This window comes from Chiroxiphia lanceolata, chromosome 7 (assembly GCF_009829145.1).
Source record: "Chiroxiphia lanceolata isolate bChiLan1 chromosome 7, bChiLan1.pri, whole genome shotgun sequence".
In the NCBI taxonomy this organism is placed as follows: domain Eukaryota; kingdom Metazoa; phylum Chordata; class Aves; order Passeriformes; family Pipridae; genus Chiroxiphia; species Chiroxiphia lanceolata.
The window spans coordinates 27,777,235-27,793,325 of NC_045643.1; the positions used below are offsets into that span (position 1 = coordinate 27,777,235).

General features: G+C 41.5%; 1 protein-coding gene across 3 annotated transcripts in view; it reads right to left on the reverse strand.

Moving 5' to 3' along the window:
- Nucleotides 1-4,664: 4,664 nt before the first annotated feature.
- TFCP2L1 (transcription factor CP2 like 1) overlaps nucleotides 4,665-16,091 on the reverse strand; it is a 37,333-nt gene continuing 25,906 nt past the window's right edge. For all 3 annotated transcript variants that reach the window (XR_004357982.1, XM_032693030.1, XM_032693031.1), the window contains 5 exons: nucleotides 15,288-15,378; nucleotides 14,523-14,623; nucleotides 13,420-13,562; nucleotides 10,976-11,027; nucleotides 4,665-10,538 (listed from right to left, as the gene is read on the reverse strand). Coding sequence is in view for 2 of the 3 variants with exons in the window: in XM_032693030.1 (XP_032548921.1) it covers nucleotides 10,501-10,538; nucleotides 10,976-11,027; nucleotides 13,420-13,562; nucleotides 14,523-14,623; nucleotides 15,288-15,378 (425 nt within the window). In the remaining variant the exon portion in view is untranslated. The remainder of the gene's footprint in view (nucleotides 10,539-10,975; nucleotides 11,028-13,419; nucleotides 13,563-14,522; nucleotides 14,624-15,287; nucleotides 15,379-16,091) is intronic.

Genomic DNA, 16,091 nt, shown 5'->3' on the forward strand with positions numbered 1-16,091 from the left:
GGAAAGGGAAAAGCAATAGGGTTTTTCATGCTGTGAAACCTGGTACAGACATTTAAGGAGCCTTACTGCAGCTTTCAGTACTTAAAGGGGGCCTATAAGAAAAATGGGGAGAAACATTTGAGCAGGGCCTCTTGTAATAGGACAAGGGGTAATGGTTTTAAACTAAAGGAGGTTCAATTTATATTAGATATAAAGAAGAAATTTTTTACAAGGAGGGTGGTAAGACACTGGAACCGGTTGACTAGACCAGGGAGGCGGTAGATGCCCCATCCCTGGAAACATTCAAGGCCAGGTTGGATGGGCTGTGAGCAACCTGATCTACATGAAGATGTCCCTGCTTGTTGCAGGGGGCTTGGACTGGATGACATTTAAAGGTCCCTTTCAACCAAACAAGTCTATGATTCGACAGTAAAACCCAGCAAGAAGCACAGCACACACTAGCAGTTAACAACACACAGGCCCAGATTCTTCAGCCACTCACCTGGGACAGGTCTCCTACCCCAGCACTGCCTCTCCCACAACCACCAAGGAAGAGAAGTGATTGGGTTTATAAAGCCAGGTCTCCTGACCCAGTGCAAGGAGGGCTCCTTCTGTCTGTGCTAGTAAGGTTGACCCCCCATCTTGGACCAATCTGGGAAACTAAAACTCCTGGGAACACCTGCTGGCTCATTTGCACCTCCCAGGATATTCCCTCAGCTTTGGCAGAAAGGGGATTTCCAGTTCTGGCTTCCTTTCAAGACCTCCCAAAAAGTCAAATGTGTAGATAAAAAAGTGTCATTCTTCATTAAGTTCCATCATTTTCTTCCCCAACACTTACTAATAAGAGGCTTCCTTGCCCTCCATCCGCCTGGCACCCTGATGAAGGTGACAAGCAAAATACCTGAGAAAGAATCCAAAGGCTCATTTTCTCAATTGCTTTGCCTGTGTAGCTGGCCAGCAGGTGACCATAATCATCACCACAACTGGATGGAAATTTCTCTTAAAGAACTGAGAAGCACAAAATAAAACCAGCCCAAAACCAAGTCCAGCATTGCATCACTCACACAGAACAGCAGGACCCTCCTCGCTGTGCAGACACGCTCAGCTGTGCACATTGAGCAGGACCGTGGTGGTCCCCCCTACTTCCACAGGGAGCTGTCAAGGCCACTGCACGTCACATCCAGCTGTGGGCACTCATACCAAACAGCTGTCTCTGGTTTCTGAGCTGCACAAAGGGCATGGCACTGCCTCAGAAACAACATGGGAGAGTGAATGCTTCTTTTCTCACAGGTTGCTTAGTGAGCCATTTGCTACCAGCCAGCTGAGTTTCAAAGTGAGCCAGCAGTGTGTTGCCACTTTGTCCTCGTGGTGTTAAAAGTGATTCATGCTGAAGCAAAGCGAAGGCTTCACTGAAGTGAAGGTAAAGTTGCTTCCTGGCCTTATTGACCACCAACTAATGGTGGTGGATGTGCTTGAATTCCCCTTGGCAGACGGACTGGAGGCCGTTTCCAATGGGATTCAGCTCCATTCAAAGCAGAGACACGCAAACCAGAAATAAAACACCCCAGCCCTGTTACTATTGCTGCAGGAAGGTGGGTTACAAAGTCTGCGGCCTAGCTTTGTTTAAACAGCTCTGGAGAGCAGCTTCCTCATGAGTAGGCTGTCAGTAGGTTGTGTTTCTGAGCACTGTGTTCAGGAGGTGGATGTGCACTTAAACCAGCAGCATGGCTGCATTTGTTTGGGAACAGGCACTCCTCTTCCTCAGGCACGTTGGGAATGCTGCAAAGCCATCGGCCGGAACTGGAAGAGCCAAAAGGGAGCCAAAGACTTTGAAGAAGCCCTTTTTCTTTTTGTCTTTCCCTTTTTTTGGCCCCCAGTAATCACTTCAGCAATCACCAGATTTATACCCATGTTCTCACTTGGACTCCATTTCTTTCATGACATGCATGTGACAGTAAATAACTGGCTGCTTGAGAAACAAGAGTCATGGCCTCATAGGCACTGCTGTGAAATGAGGTAAATAGTGATGGAAAGGGGAAACTGTGGGTGGTTCTGGAATAATTTTGTCTGGGACCATGTTTTTTGTGCTCAGGACAGCTGTGCTGAAGCACGCACTTGGCCTAATGTATGTGGCCTCCATACTTTTGCACTGAGCTTTCCTTTCCTGGGCTGCTCTGGTCATGCAGCCTCAGCCAGGTTTTCTTTCCTGCCTTAAGTCATGTTGTTCATCTTTTTACTCAACTTTTCCCTTATTTTACTACCACAGGTTAAACTGTTAGGTGATGTCATGGAGATTTTAATTCCCAAAGTGGTGCCAACCCATCCAGGAACTTTTTCTTCTGAGAGATACTAAGCTTTGAAAATATCTTCACAGAGAAATTCCTCACAGCATTACATTTATTTTTTTTTTTTTAGTCTATCCAATGTGATATTTCTAGCATGTCTCTTCTCTAGAGCATAATCTTAAATTCAGCATTTAAATTCTCAGCACTGGAAAAATTATTTCTCAGTGCACTAATGTGCTCAGCTAATTTTGGATTCCTGCTAATTAAACTTTTTTCCAGGTGTATCATACTTGCTTATGACTTAACATCAGATAAATCAGAACTAGGGCTTTTCTAGACTGTAAAATGCATAGTGGCACTGTTTGCAATAGTCAAAAATAGAACATTCTGCTTAGGATAGGATAGGAACAGGACAAGCCTGACTTCCCAGGCCACACATATCTAAGGAGGAGGGAAGACTATGCTTGTCTGAAACTCCAGTTTGACCAGAACAATCAGCTTCTGCTGTAAGATACTAAAAAAAAAAGAATAAAAAATTAATTTATTGCTGTGTCAAATCTTTCCCATCCAGGTAAGCCTGGAAGTATTTAGCCTCTTTACAGAAAGAGTATGACAGATATTATCTCTCTGCCTGCTCCATAGTTGTGACTAATCTACTTAACTGAAAGACTGCATTGTTTTGTGAATTGGAAAATTAATTCTAAAATGTTTGCTTGCTGTTGAGGATTTAGATCAGATTAGGCCAATTCTTTGACTAAGCAGCTGCAATCTTAGGTCTTCCTTCTCCTCACTCATAAAAGGAGTGGCTCTTTACCAGTCCTGTCCAGTCTTACAGTTGCCACTGACTTCTGGGTATATTCCCTTGGAACTCTTTACGTTGTAAGTTTCTCTATTGGTGTGTTTCCCACAGAAATTATATTGTGAAGAATTACCAGTTTCCCAGTCCTCAAACCCTTTTTATTAAGTAAAAACCTTTCTAGTGTTCCTTTTTGCATTTACCAACCCCTGCCAGCACACAGGTCAGGTTTACAGAAGAGGGACAATTTTGCATGGAGCTTGGTGGGAACTACAGATGCATTTGATGCTCACACGGCACCACACACCTTGTGGGGGTTGGGGAGGAATTCACTTCCTCCTTCTGAAAGCCCCAGAGATGGCCCCTGCAGCTGGCAGGGCTCATACCCTCATCAAGTCATCAAGCACTTGCTGCCAGTGACTTCACACACTCAGCACCTTCCAGACAGCCCTGGGGAGCCCAAATGCCAGCCCTGGACTCTCAAGTGACTACCCAGACCCGTTGCTGCTGCCTGCACGTGGATTTTAGCCTATGCTAAAGCTGTGTTGAACCCAGCAGCCCTCTGAGACTTGATGCTGCCTAACCATGCACAGAGCAGCTGAACATTTCAACTATATCAGGCCTCAGAGACCTGGATTTCAGCCTCCAAAGAAACTTTAAACTAATAGAAATTGGGGTAGACAGTCCCTTTCTTCTTCTCAGGGATGTCACCAATAGGGAAAAACACTAAATTGTCATCTACCTTCATCTAGGCACATTGCCTGTGCCCTTATACTTTGTATATGAACCAACACATTTACAGGCCCAAGCCACTTTTTCTAATTTTGTGATTTGAATACTTCTTCAGCAAAGGAAAGGAGCTGGCATTACTCTTGAGGTCAATTCAGATTAAGGATCACCCTTACATGGGTAGTTCATCTATTCCCCCTTCTTTGCCTCATGGTGAAGTTTGGCTGCTGGAAGATACTATTTGCAAACTGGGCTCCATCTTCTCCTACTGGAAAATGACACCGAACATCTGCTAATTTCCTGACCGTGTACGTTACTAGATCTATGGCTTAGACCTCAGAGGATAATGAAGCTCTTCCACCCAAACCACTGGGAATGCTTCATATCCAAACCTCACTGCCTCTGCTCCAGCACGTGTGTCACAGCTGCTAAATGGGACAGAGCATTGCTATGAGGAGGGACTCTCTGCTCATCTCTAATGTCACCAAGGACCAGGCTCTGAAATGCCCGTGTCTTCTGAGCACTGCAAGACCAAAACCAGCTGTCATCTAATGCAGCTGGTGTTCTCACTAAAGTATATGCCCATTGTCACAGCATCTTCAAGAATGAGGCATTTCTCCTTATGCCTTGACCTGGATTAAACACGAACCAGTCACTGCATTGTGCTGTGGAGAAATGAAGTCTGCCCCAAGTCGAAGAAAATGCTGCAGGACATTTGGCTACAGTTGACATTCTCTCGCCAGCACTTTGCAAACTCTGCTCCCACTCATTTTGAGAGGGTGCCCAGCACCTTACACCTGCCTACCAAGTAGGAGCCGATGCCAAGGCTCTCCTGTGTCCATCCACACCAAGTAAAGCAGAAACCAAACCCGTGCTTCTTACAAACAGATTTATTTGCATTTTGACTGGAGCACAGATTCTAGATACAGATTTCTTCTGCACAACAGTACAAGAGCCAGTGCAAAATATGCTTTTTTCTTTTTTTTTTTTTTTTTAATTCATGTACAAAAAAAACCAAAACCAAAACAAAAAAGACAAAGAGTGTGGCAGTATTTACTCACAACTGGTAACGCCTCAGCCTCCCATCGACCCACCTCCACTCGCCCTTGCCCATCATGCCAACTTTGTGGTCAGCATCGCCTGCTTCAAACGGCTGCACTGTCAGTGAAGAGAGGTAACTCCCCGGCCCTTTGAAAGATAAACACTCACTCCAAGCAAACTGGGACAACACCAGCCTACTTAAAGGAGTTGAATACACCAACTACTCGCCAATGCATCCCCTGCCAGGGAGCAGAATTTTGAGGGAATGGCAAAAAAAAAAAAAAGGTATAAATCAAAAATGCACAAAAAAATTAGGCACTAGCTTAACCCATTTGTTAGAGAGAAGCAAGGATGTCAGATACAGTCTGCCTTCTCATATTCACCCACAGTAGTGATGATCAAAGCCAAACACTCCCCACTCTGAGTACCCTGTGCTGTCAAAAAGATTATAATCTTACGAAAATATTTCTACTAGTACCATAAAGTTAAACCATTTCATAACTGGAGGAGAAAGAGAAGCTACAGTCTGAATAGAAGCATTTCTTTGAGAAGTCAAAAAAGCCCAAAACAGATACAGACAAAGAAACCTGTCCCAGTCATTCACCAGATGATTGTTAGAATTACAGCCAATGCTTAAGCAATACAACATCGAGCTAGGAAAAGTCATCGTATGGTTGTTGTGCTTAGGGAGTAGCCTTACTAGTTCACAAAGCATTGGGCAATCTATTTCTCTGTTATTCTAACTAATTTTCAGAAGCTGCAATATAGAACTGCAGTGTTAGTGCAACAATATGCTCTTCTTCACCAAGGCCTGGGATTTATATTGCAGAAATTCACCAAATTTACATCACTCCAAGTGTACTGTGTCCAAATCACCTAGAGTTGCTATTATGGACTTTTACACTTCTACCCAAGGAATGGCTGGGTTTTGAAGCTTGGTCAACCAGTGTCTTTTACATTGAACTGCAGTTAAACAAAGCAGAGTACCAGTTAAAGCCAAAGAACACATGTACTCAGCACAAACATGTGTTGATACAGTACAGTATGTATGTGGAGATATATATATATGCATATATATGTATATGTTACATTATAGGGAGAATGCCATTCAGGGCTTCTCAACTGCAAGAATCCTTTTACCACATCCAAGCCTTGAAACTTCAGCCTGTTAAATTTCACACTAAGAAAATGAGAACTCCAGTGTCTTCCAGATTGAATGATTATTTTAGCCAATTAATCATGCAGGGCCAGCTGAAAGAACAGCTTTCATTTTAATAGCACCAGTCCTGACACCTCAGTCAGATGGCCAAATTTTTATCACCAGATTATTTGCCCCTTCAGTTGTGTATCATGGGCATTTCTGTGAGTTCTCAGGACATCACCAGAGTCATACTAACTGATCTGTATCAATTTACTCAGTTGATAGAGAAAATGCCACAATTCATGAAATAGTTTCGAACAGACAGTACAGATCTGACGAGAACATGGGTTTATACTTTGTAGTACTGGCTGCAGTATTGGTATAAATCACATGATGATTCTGCCTTTTCATTCCCAGCAAACCCACTTCTACTCATAGTGGCTGTCATCATACATAAAACTGAAGAGCTGGACAGTTTGGGAAACCATATCATTCACTGTTATCCTAAAACCCAGTCCGTATAAAGGTCTGCTGTACAAATTTCACATATAGCTGAAAAAAGTCTCATTTAAACCACTTTGAGCAAGTTTCATTTGTTGCTTTTCAAAAAAGGAATAGGAGCAACAACAACAGATAAAAAGCAAAAATAAGTGTAACAGACACTTAGGAGCAAAGTAAATGCAGAACTCTTTTGGATGTTTAGATGAGCGGGAGCCAATCACCTCCCTTGCCTTTAACCTATCTAGAATTTAGGTGTCTATCCCAGACTAACCATTTGTGCTTCCTCCAGTCTTGAGGAAACAAAAGCTTCCTTCTGGAGCTTGTCACATCCACAAATAATTCAAAGGAATTCATCCAGGGGCAGCAGACCCTCTGCAGCCACAGGGAGGGTCTAAGATTACCTGGCACTTCCACAGGTGAGACAAGTCTCTCTCTCTCTCATTCCTCACATAAGCCACTAAAATAAATCCTGAAGGCTTTGCGTGGTTCCTGCATGGACAAACTCAGTTTCAACAGGGCAAGGGTTTGTTTTTACGGTTCTGGGAAGGAGAGGGGAAGGTTCCTCAGCAGTCCAGTCTCACACCAACATTGCCCTGACCACATGCACCAACCCCTCAGCCACGAGTGGCCAGTTTGCCCCTGTAAAACAACCAGCTGGTTACGCAGCATCATGGAAAAAGGGCAAAGGGTGCAACATGTTTTCCTAACCCCCAGAGATAAAACACATTCTGCACCTTCCTCAAGGGGGCAGTGAAGGGGGAGATCCTGATCTACTCTATCAGGACCAGCAATAGCATGCAAGGGAATGAAATGAAGCTGGATCAGGGCAAGTTCAGATGGGACACTGGAGAAAAGTTCTTCCCTGAGAGGGTAGTCAGTCACTGGAACAGTCTCCCCAGGGACTTTTCTTGCCCTTGATCATGGCACCAAGCCTGCCAGAGTCCAAGAAGCAAGTATGCTCTGGATGACGCTCTTAGACATCGGTTTAGTTTTGGGTACTCCTGTAAGGAGCAGAGCATTGGACTCTATGACACTTATGGGTCCCTTTCAACTCAAGATATTCTACAGTTCTAAGTTGTAGTAATTCAACAGCCTCCTAGACACCAAAACAGCTGTGCTATGTCTTCATAGGTGTGTATGTTACTTGACCACAAACCTCCAAATTTCTGCTGTGACTACAGAGGTTCAACAAGGACTAGAACTACCCTGTCAAGGGCATGTAGATATTACACACACATTAAAGCTGTACAGCCTAACAAGAGGCTAACACAGATAAAACAGTAGAGCCCACCCAGCAGGACAGTGTTTATAATCTATGGGATTATTTGCTCTGTTATACCTTCTTAGAGCATAGAAAGAAAAGCAAGATATATTGTCAATTCACCCTCATATCAGTATAAAATTTTATTTTTAAAAATCTAAATACAGCAAGACCCTAACAGACTTATTTTTGTTCAAAATTGATCAAGCAAGTGCTAATGAAACACTATGAGGGCTTTTGCATATAATTCCTTAGGGAAAGAGGGTTTTTTTTAAAGAATCAAGACGTCAGACTTTTAAAAATAAGCAAAGAGATCTCAGTTTCTAACTCTGGGAGCAAAGCTACCTCTACCCTTTCTTCACTCTGCTGTGTTTCAGTATTGCTGTGTTCCCTCAATTACAGGGCTACCTCACCTAAGTGGATATGATACAGACTGCACTCCTGGCAACTTCAAGGTCTATTTTAAAGAGTTCTCATGAGGTCAGATTCACCTGAGTCACATGCCAATAACAGCTATAGCCTGTATTGGGCCAATATTACAGAACAGGATGAAAAAGCACAGCAAACAGACATCTTCAACAGCACTTTCTACAACATAAACCAAACAGCCCCTGGTACATGGGAGCACATTGGTCCTGTATACTCACAAAAACATCTGGAATTTATCCACTGTTTTGGAAGGTAGTTGTAACTGCGTAGCCACCACCTGGAAGCCCCAGTGCCCATGGCCAGGAGCTCCTCCTCACCTACACAACCTGGTCCTCAACCAAGAAGCTTCGATTCCTTTACTTCAGAGGGAGGAATCACCATGCCCCAGAGCCTAGGCATCGTTTTTGGAGAAACACCACAATTCATGGAGCATCCAGGACAGCCAGTTTAGCAAGATCGTGCTTAAGTAGGCACTGTTACTCAATTAGCTGAGTTGGCTGAAGGTTTTCCCATTGTAACACGACTTTTCTATTCTAGTATTATTTTCGGTGCAAAGAAAAAGAAAAAAAATCAGTGGGGATGGGTGGGGTTTTTGCGCAAAACTTGTTGCTTTTAATGAAAAAAAGGTTGCTTTTCTCAATATTTTGCTGTTTATTTCTGTTGGGAAAACTTGAAACACATAATTTTTGTCAGAAAAATATCAGTTCACGTCTGTCCGAATTCCTCTAGTGTCAGCTGGGAGCTATAATTCAAGGGTTCCATGGTCCCCTCTTTCCCTGGGCACCTCTCCAGCCTTCATGACGCATTCCGTGTTTGACTAACCCACGGTAAGAGCATCACGGGATCTGTAATTCAGCCAAAGCGCTCATCCCCAAGGCAGACACAGCGCGCAAAACACTTGAATGAGAATTTCTGAGGGCTGTAACAGTAGCTCAAACTGATGCTGCTTTAAGGGCCAAATGGATTTAATTAAATGTTTCCATTTCAAAAGGCTGGAACATTTTATTCAGTGTTTTCCAGCTGACAATTTCTCATTTTTTGAAAAATTTCCATTCCAGGAAAATGTTTGGTATTTCAGCTTTCCATGTCAATTCAGGATGAAATTAAATATTCAAGAATCAGATTTTGATGCTATATAGACATTCAGTTTGGGAAATAGCCTTATTACTTAGCTATCAAAAATGAAATGGCTTCATCCATGCAAGAAAGGTGTGATCCAGTTTGCCTCTGACATCAGTGGAAGCCACTTTTTTAGCTTAATGGAGCCTGGAGAGCATCCCAAAAGGCCAAGGAAGGGTGGAGTTGACCACAGTTACACATATTGTAAACAGGAGTCAAGAGTGAAAGAGCAAGGATATAAGAAGCAGTAACTAAGATGATCTGTTACCTGCACTTGATCAAAACTCAGTTTTACTTTAGTAAGTAATAGGAAAAAAATTCATTAAGATTATAAAACCTAATTCCCAGTTGCAGTAAAGACAGCAGTCAATCACAACCTTGTAGAGTAGAATAAATCCACAGTATGAATTTGTCATGAGCCCTATAACTTTCAATGTTCAAAGCATTTCCTCAGAAAACATTCATAGACTCCATTCAGGGAGACTACTCTAAGATAATGGTATGCTACTGAACTGCTTGCCTCAGGTTGTCTGTGCTCCTTTGAACCCCCCAAAAACTGTTCTGTTGGATTAGCACTACAGAAGTTCTGTCAGGGGGGACCAGGGTCTCTGGACTTTGAGCACATCTGCAGGTGGAGATCAGCTAGGTGTGGGCTTCCAGAGCTGACACTTTGGGTGAAGACTGGGCACCAAATCCATCCTCTGTATTGCCCAAACTGGTTTTGGATGTAGCCCCAAGCCTTCCACCTCCAGGAGTAAAAGAGGACCCCCAGGGAGTCTACATCCATCAGCAGTAGGGTGTATGTTGAAAGCAAGAGAGCACTCAGAACAGTAAGTAAATCAATTTGCTCAACCATGAGGGTTCTAGAGAATTGGAATTTGTTTATCTTTCATTTCCCTTTAGTACAAGGCAGATGTTTCAAAGTAATAAGCAGAAACCTCTACAACTTTTAAGACTGAAGAGGAAGGGAGGGAGGAAGAAACATGTACAAGCTTTGAGGATGTTCTCAGCTCCAGCTTAAAAAAAAAAAAGCAAAACCAAAATCACACACCACAAAAAATGTATATCTGTAAAAGCAAGTTTTTCCTTAAGCTGTTTGGTAATTCTTAGTTCACAGGAGCATTTATCCAGAAGGTTCTTCATGTTTCCAGTCTAGGTTGTAGCAATCTCAGTGAGGCACTAAAATTTTAGGCTGTTAAAGTCTCTCTGTGCAGCACGGTCATTTTAAAATGATGTGGTAGCCATCATTGCTTTCAGCTGTAACAAAGAAATGCAAAATGAGTTTTCATTGCTTTTAGGAAACATCAGAGGTACAGAACTTCAGATTTTCTTCCTAGGTAGTCTACAATAGTTTCTACTCTTGGTCCACAACCCACCCATGAAAATCAATGCTGAGCATCTAGGTCAAATAATTTACATTAAAAAACCCACATACTGTCATCTTTTATAATTTTACTATAAGTTTTTCTGCTTATTTATGTCAGTGGTATCAATGAATTTATGAAATTTTTATAATACTAACTGAGAGGAAAGCATAAGATCAATCAGTCTATCGTAATGCAGTCAACACCTCGACTTACACTAAATTAGATTATCTTTTCAGGATAACAGCACTGAGTTTGTGATAACATTTAGTGCAATTGAAAGCACGAATTATCTTTAGAGCCACAGGTAATAGCAGCAGCAATACATACCTTTTAATGTGCTGATAACAAAACAAGATTCATCTTGGAAGTTTTGCACCATCTGAAGGGTAGAAGCAAAAAAGCCAACACAACATATTTTTAGCAATTAAATCCAAGTTTCTTTCAGTATCAGTATAGACTTGGAGGAGAGGTATCAAACAGCATTTGTTGTCTAGTCCTACAGTCCTGAGTAACCCTGCCCATGAGATTATTAAAGTACACGGCTGATTAATTAAGGTCCTCGCAGTTGCTAGTGTGTTTAAGAGAAGCTCATGCTAGAAGTGCCTGCCTGAAGCTGATCCAGCTTATTCAGCAATTTACCATCCTCTTTGCAGCTCCTGATCCTGCAGGTTCTTATACCACTCCAGTTATTCTATTAAAGATCATGCTCTTAATTGCCTTCAGTGAAGCTGTTCTAGTTCAGACTGGATGAAGACAGACTCTGTCCTAAGATCTAACAGTGGTAATTACACAATTCAGCTAAACTATGGAGCTCAGTTGAGCTTACATTAGCATTTAATAACATGTAGAGGTGGGTAAGCCCCAGGAAATGGACTCCTTGTTGGATAAAGGAATTGCAACTGAAAAGCCATCTCAGCAGTGTCCATCTGCTGATCAGACATTAGTACAGATGCTGTGCTTGCAGGAGCCATTTACCTGTTTGTATTTCATCAAGGAACAGGAATCTTAGTGAAACTACCATAAGAGGCAAGGCAAATCACGGGAAGAAAGATTAGAACCTAAAGCTATTTGAGTTATTAATGAGAAACAACTGGATTTTCAGAACAGATGCAGGTTCTAGAGACATCCCTAAATAAACAGGTGAGTTCAGAAATTCAGATGACTTCAGATCCAACATGAAAAGCCCATTTAAGCTTCATCCTTAGTCAATGGTTCCCCCCATCTTAGAGCAGTTATGTGGGACAGAGGAGGTTAACTACCTTCAGGAGGTGTCTCGTACAGTTGAAGCAGACGCTGGACACAACTTGAAAGGAGGGAGATGTGACCAGATCCTGTCTGATGAGCTCATAAAATCCAGCTTTAAGAAAAAGCCTTCTAGATACTGAACAGCATTCAAGCAGTGCACCTTCCAGCTCTAAGTTCTCACACCAAAATACCATTTCCAACTTAGACTAATCCCTCTATTCTCTTTTGGGTTTAACATCCAGACCCTGCTCCTGCAAATCAAACTTCACTGGCCAGTTTGTGTTTTTCTGCCTAACGATGCATGAAGTACACTCACAGAGTGCCTCACTCTTGCTGCTATAGTACTAAAACAAGAAAAAATATTTAAAAAGCCATAGACATTGTTAATAATTGACTTAAACAAATACTTTAAGCCTTATACCCAAGCTGGTTCATGCAATTCCCCTACCAAGTGTTGCCTCCAAGCACTTTGCATCCATAAAGCATCAAAGTTTCAGATTTAATCAGGCTGGAATAGCAAGGAGACTTCAGGAATAAGCATTACAGCCTTCAGTTTAGGCTCCAGTTGAAACCTATGCTCTGCTTCATTTGTTTTAACAATGCTTCTTATAAATGAAGTTCCTTAAGTGATTCTGGTGCATGAATGAGTAAGTAATTTAGTAGGGGGAAAAGAGGAAGAAGGGCAACTCACTATTAACCTCAAAGTTAATGGAATGGACTACATTAAGCCGTCCTATAATGGGACACAAACAGCTAGCAGAGGTCCATTAAATTATAGCATGCACTTATATGGCACTGAGTGACCCAGTGGCTGTAATCACTGGCCAAGATGTAATACTAATTGCCCTACAGATTTTCAAACTTGCCTTAAGAAACTTAATTATTTAATTTTAATGGTTGTTCTTACTTTAGATCCTCACTTCAAAATTTGTGTAAGTAGTAAAAATGAAAAGATATTCATAGAATCATTTAGGTTGGAAAAAACCTCTAAGACCATCAAGCCCAAATGTTGACCTAGCGCCAGCAAGTCCATCACCAGACCATGTCCATAAGTGCCACATCTACACATCTTTAACAGCCCCAGGGAGGGTGACTCAGCCACCTCCTTGGGCAGCCTGTTCCAATGCTTGACAACTCTTTCAGTGAACAGATTTTTTCCTAATATGGAATCTAAACTTGCCCTGGTGCAACTTGATGCCATTTCCTCTCATCCTGTCACTTGTCACTTGGGAGAAGAGACTCGGCCCCACCTTGCTACAATCTCCTTTAAGGTAGTTGTAGAGAGCAACAAATGAGCAATTTTATTCTGTTTTGTTTTGCTTAAAAAAAACCAAACAAAAAACCCAACCTCTTACACCAAAACCAATGCTATGCATGACTGATTCGCTCTAAGTATTTGCTTTGACTTGCTGGGATTAGTAACTTTGCAATGCTTGAAGATGCATTCCATAATCTGAAAGTTCATTCTAGCATCAAGAAGTCAGACAATTGTTACAGCTCCAACAAAGTTTGCATTAACCCCTTACCTCATTGCTCACCAATACATGGATCCCTGTGGGTCCCTGCCGATAGATCCGGTTTATCTGCTGTGGAGAAATGCTGTACAAGTTTGCAATCTTCTCCATTAATTCCAGCGTGGTCAATTCTTCTAAGAAGATTGCATGATATACTGCAACAAATTGAAAGTATTTACAGAACAGCACATACAGATTGTACCAAGATCCTCAGCTTCAACAACCAAATGGGTTTAAAATGAAGGTTCAAAACTTGGCAGTAGATAAACAAGCTTTGTTCCTTTAAAATACCTAGCTTGATGCAGAAAAAAAACCCCAGTACTTGGATGCAGCAGGCAATTAAAGAATACACAACTTTTACCTAGAGGAAAACACAGGGACTAATGACAACATGCATCATGTGGCACTAAAAAAGCCCTCTCATAAAGATGCTAATATTTTTTGATAATCTACTTCTACTGATTTTGATATTTTTTAAAAAATATGTCAAACTTATGATACTATGTAACACAAAAGCAGTATTTTATTAGATACCATCCACTAATCCCATAGGCACAAACTAAAGCAGACAATGTATAAGGTAACTACAGGCGACAGCATTGTTTTATAAATCCAAACCAAATTACAGGAACCAGGTAGGAAAGTTATGCCTGGTTATTTACTAAGTGCAAGAATTAAGGACGATCTCTATTCTCATTTGATTGTACATCATGCCATGAGACATGACAAGTCCCCAAAAGCTTTGAACTTTCAAGAATTAGAACCTCACTTTAGGGCCCAGTGACCTTCCACTTCCTGGAATTTTTTCAGACAAGACATAATCTAAAGTAAATTGTGGACAGAAGGGTAGTTTTTTTAATGCTGTTTTCCCTACTAATAACTGAATAAAGATTTTGCTGTGGCATTCTGCAGCTAGGTTGTAAGTTGGGTCTGTTCCCCAGACAGATGGTATGTTGGAATTTGTAGACCTGGAACTATTAACCAAAGTGGCAGAAGTGGGATAAACAGGACCTCTTCAAACTCTTCAGGACACTAGTGTCCCACACAGGACCTCAGGCAGAAAGTAGCATTCTTACCAGGTAAGTGTTTAATGAGATCCATACATAAAAACTTACCACAAAGACTGCCATCTCCATTGTCTCTTTTTTGGTGGAGATGGGACCTGTTTTGCTCTGGTTCTTGACAGACATAAATTGTCATCTTGGGCCTTACATTTCTATGGATTAATAAAAAATAGTAGTAAGTTATTTAGTAGATGTAAAATTGTTTCAAGTCAGCTACCAAACAATGAGAGATGGAATCATTCAGGCTGTGCATAAATAACAAACTAAGGGACAGTCTTGATGCTGGTGACTACATGTCTTAGGACATTTATTAAGAGACCCCTGGGAGGTAGTGCAGAGCACCTTAATCTTTTCAGGATCGGATAAGACTAAACAGTTTACAGCAGTTGTCAAGCAGTTCATCACACCTGACTCTACTGATTTAAATCCTGCCCAGCTCTAGAATTTCTGAGGTTACTGCAATGAAAGTACGTTTAAGAGTCACTTGAGGCTCCAGGGGTTTGTTGTTTTGTTGTTTGTTACCTCTGATGGAGATTTAACATAGGGTATTGTAGGCTGTGTCTCTCAGGAAATGGATGTAAGCTATCAGCTGGTAGCAAATAAACCATTGAAGATCCACATTATGCTGCTTCATATATTGGCAAAATTTCTGAGCTGTGTTTGGATTTGAATACCATTGTGATCTCCAGCCTCTGAGAAAACCTCTCTGAAGTACTAAAAGGAAGCCTAAATGCTATAGCTCCAGGATTAACTTCTACTTAACACTGAAAGGATGCTGTAAAAAAAAAAAAAAAAAAAGAAGGAAATAGTACAAACCTTCCTTTAATTGCATTAAAAAGCCGAATTCCATCAGCAGGTCCACAGATTTGAACAAAATCTTCTTTGGACATCTTCAGTAAGTCGGCACCTACATATTTCAAATTGATTTTTTTCAGAAGTTAAGCAAATCTTAGTATCCAAACTGTGTGCATGGGCAGCAGGAAAGGGCAGAGGGAGAGAATCCACAAAACTCAACCAGCTGGTTTGCATAGAAAAGTTGCAAATTCAGAGAGGTGTACACTTCAGATCAGTCCTTGTGAAACAGAAAGCTAGAAGCTGCCAAAAGAGCAGTGCTACACTGGAAAATATTCTAGCCAACTCAGAAACAAGCTAGATATTTAACTGGCCATTAAATGACCCAATTTTCTGTAACTGTCACGTTCACCAGGTTATTTAATCATGTTGCAAGTCAGAGAGAGGCTCCTCATGGTTTCAACATTTCTAACAATTGCCCCTTCCACCATCCTTCTGGTTTGTACAACTACCTAATGGGAGGGTACATCGAAGATGAAAACAGGTATTTCTCAAAACGTGCACAGGGACAGGATGAGAGACAGCAGACAGAAGATGGAAAATGCTGATTAGATATAAGAAAAACCATTTTCACTGTGAGAGTAGTTAAGTATTTGAAGAGGTTGTTTAAAAAGACTGTGGAATTTCCAACCTTGGAGATACTCAAAGGCAACTCCACAAGGTTCTGGACTTGCTTCAAGCAGACAGTTGCACTTAATGAACTCAAGAATTCCCTTCCATTTTAATTCATTCTCTTCCATCTTTACCTATTCTGTATGTCTACAAACT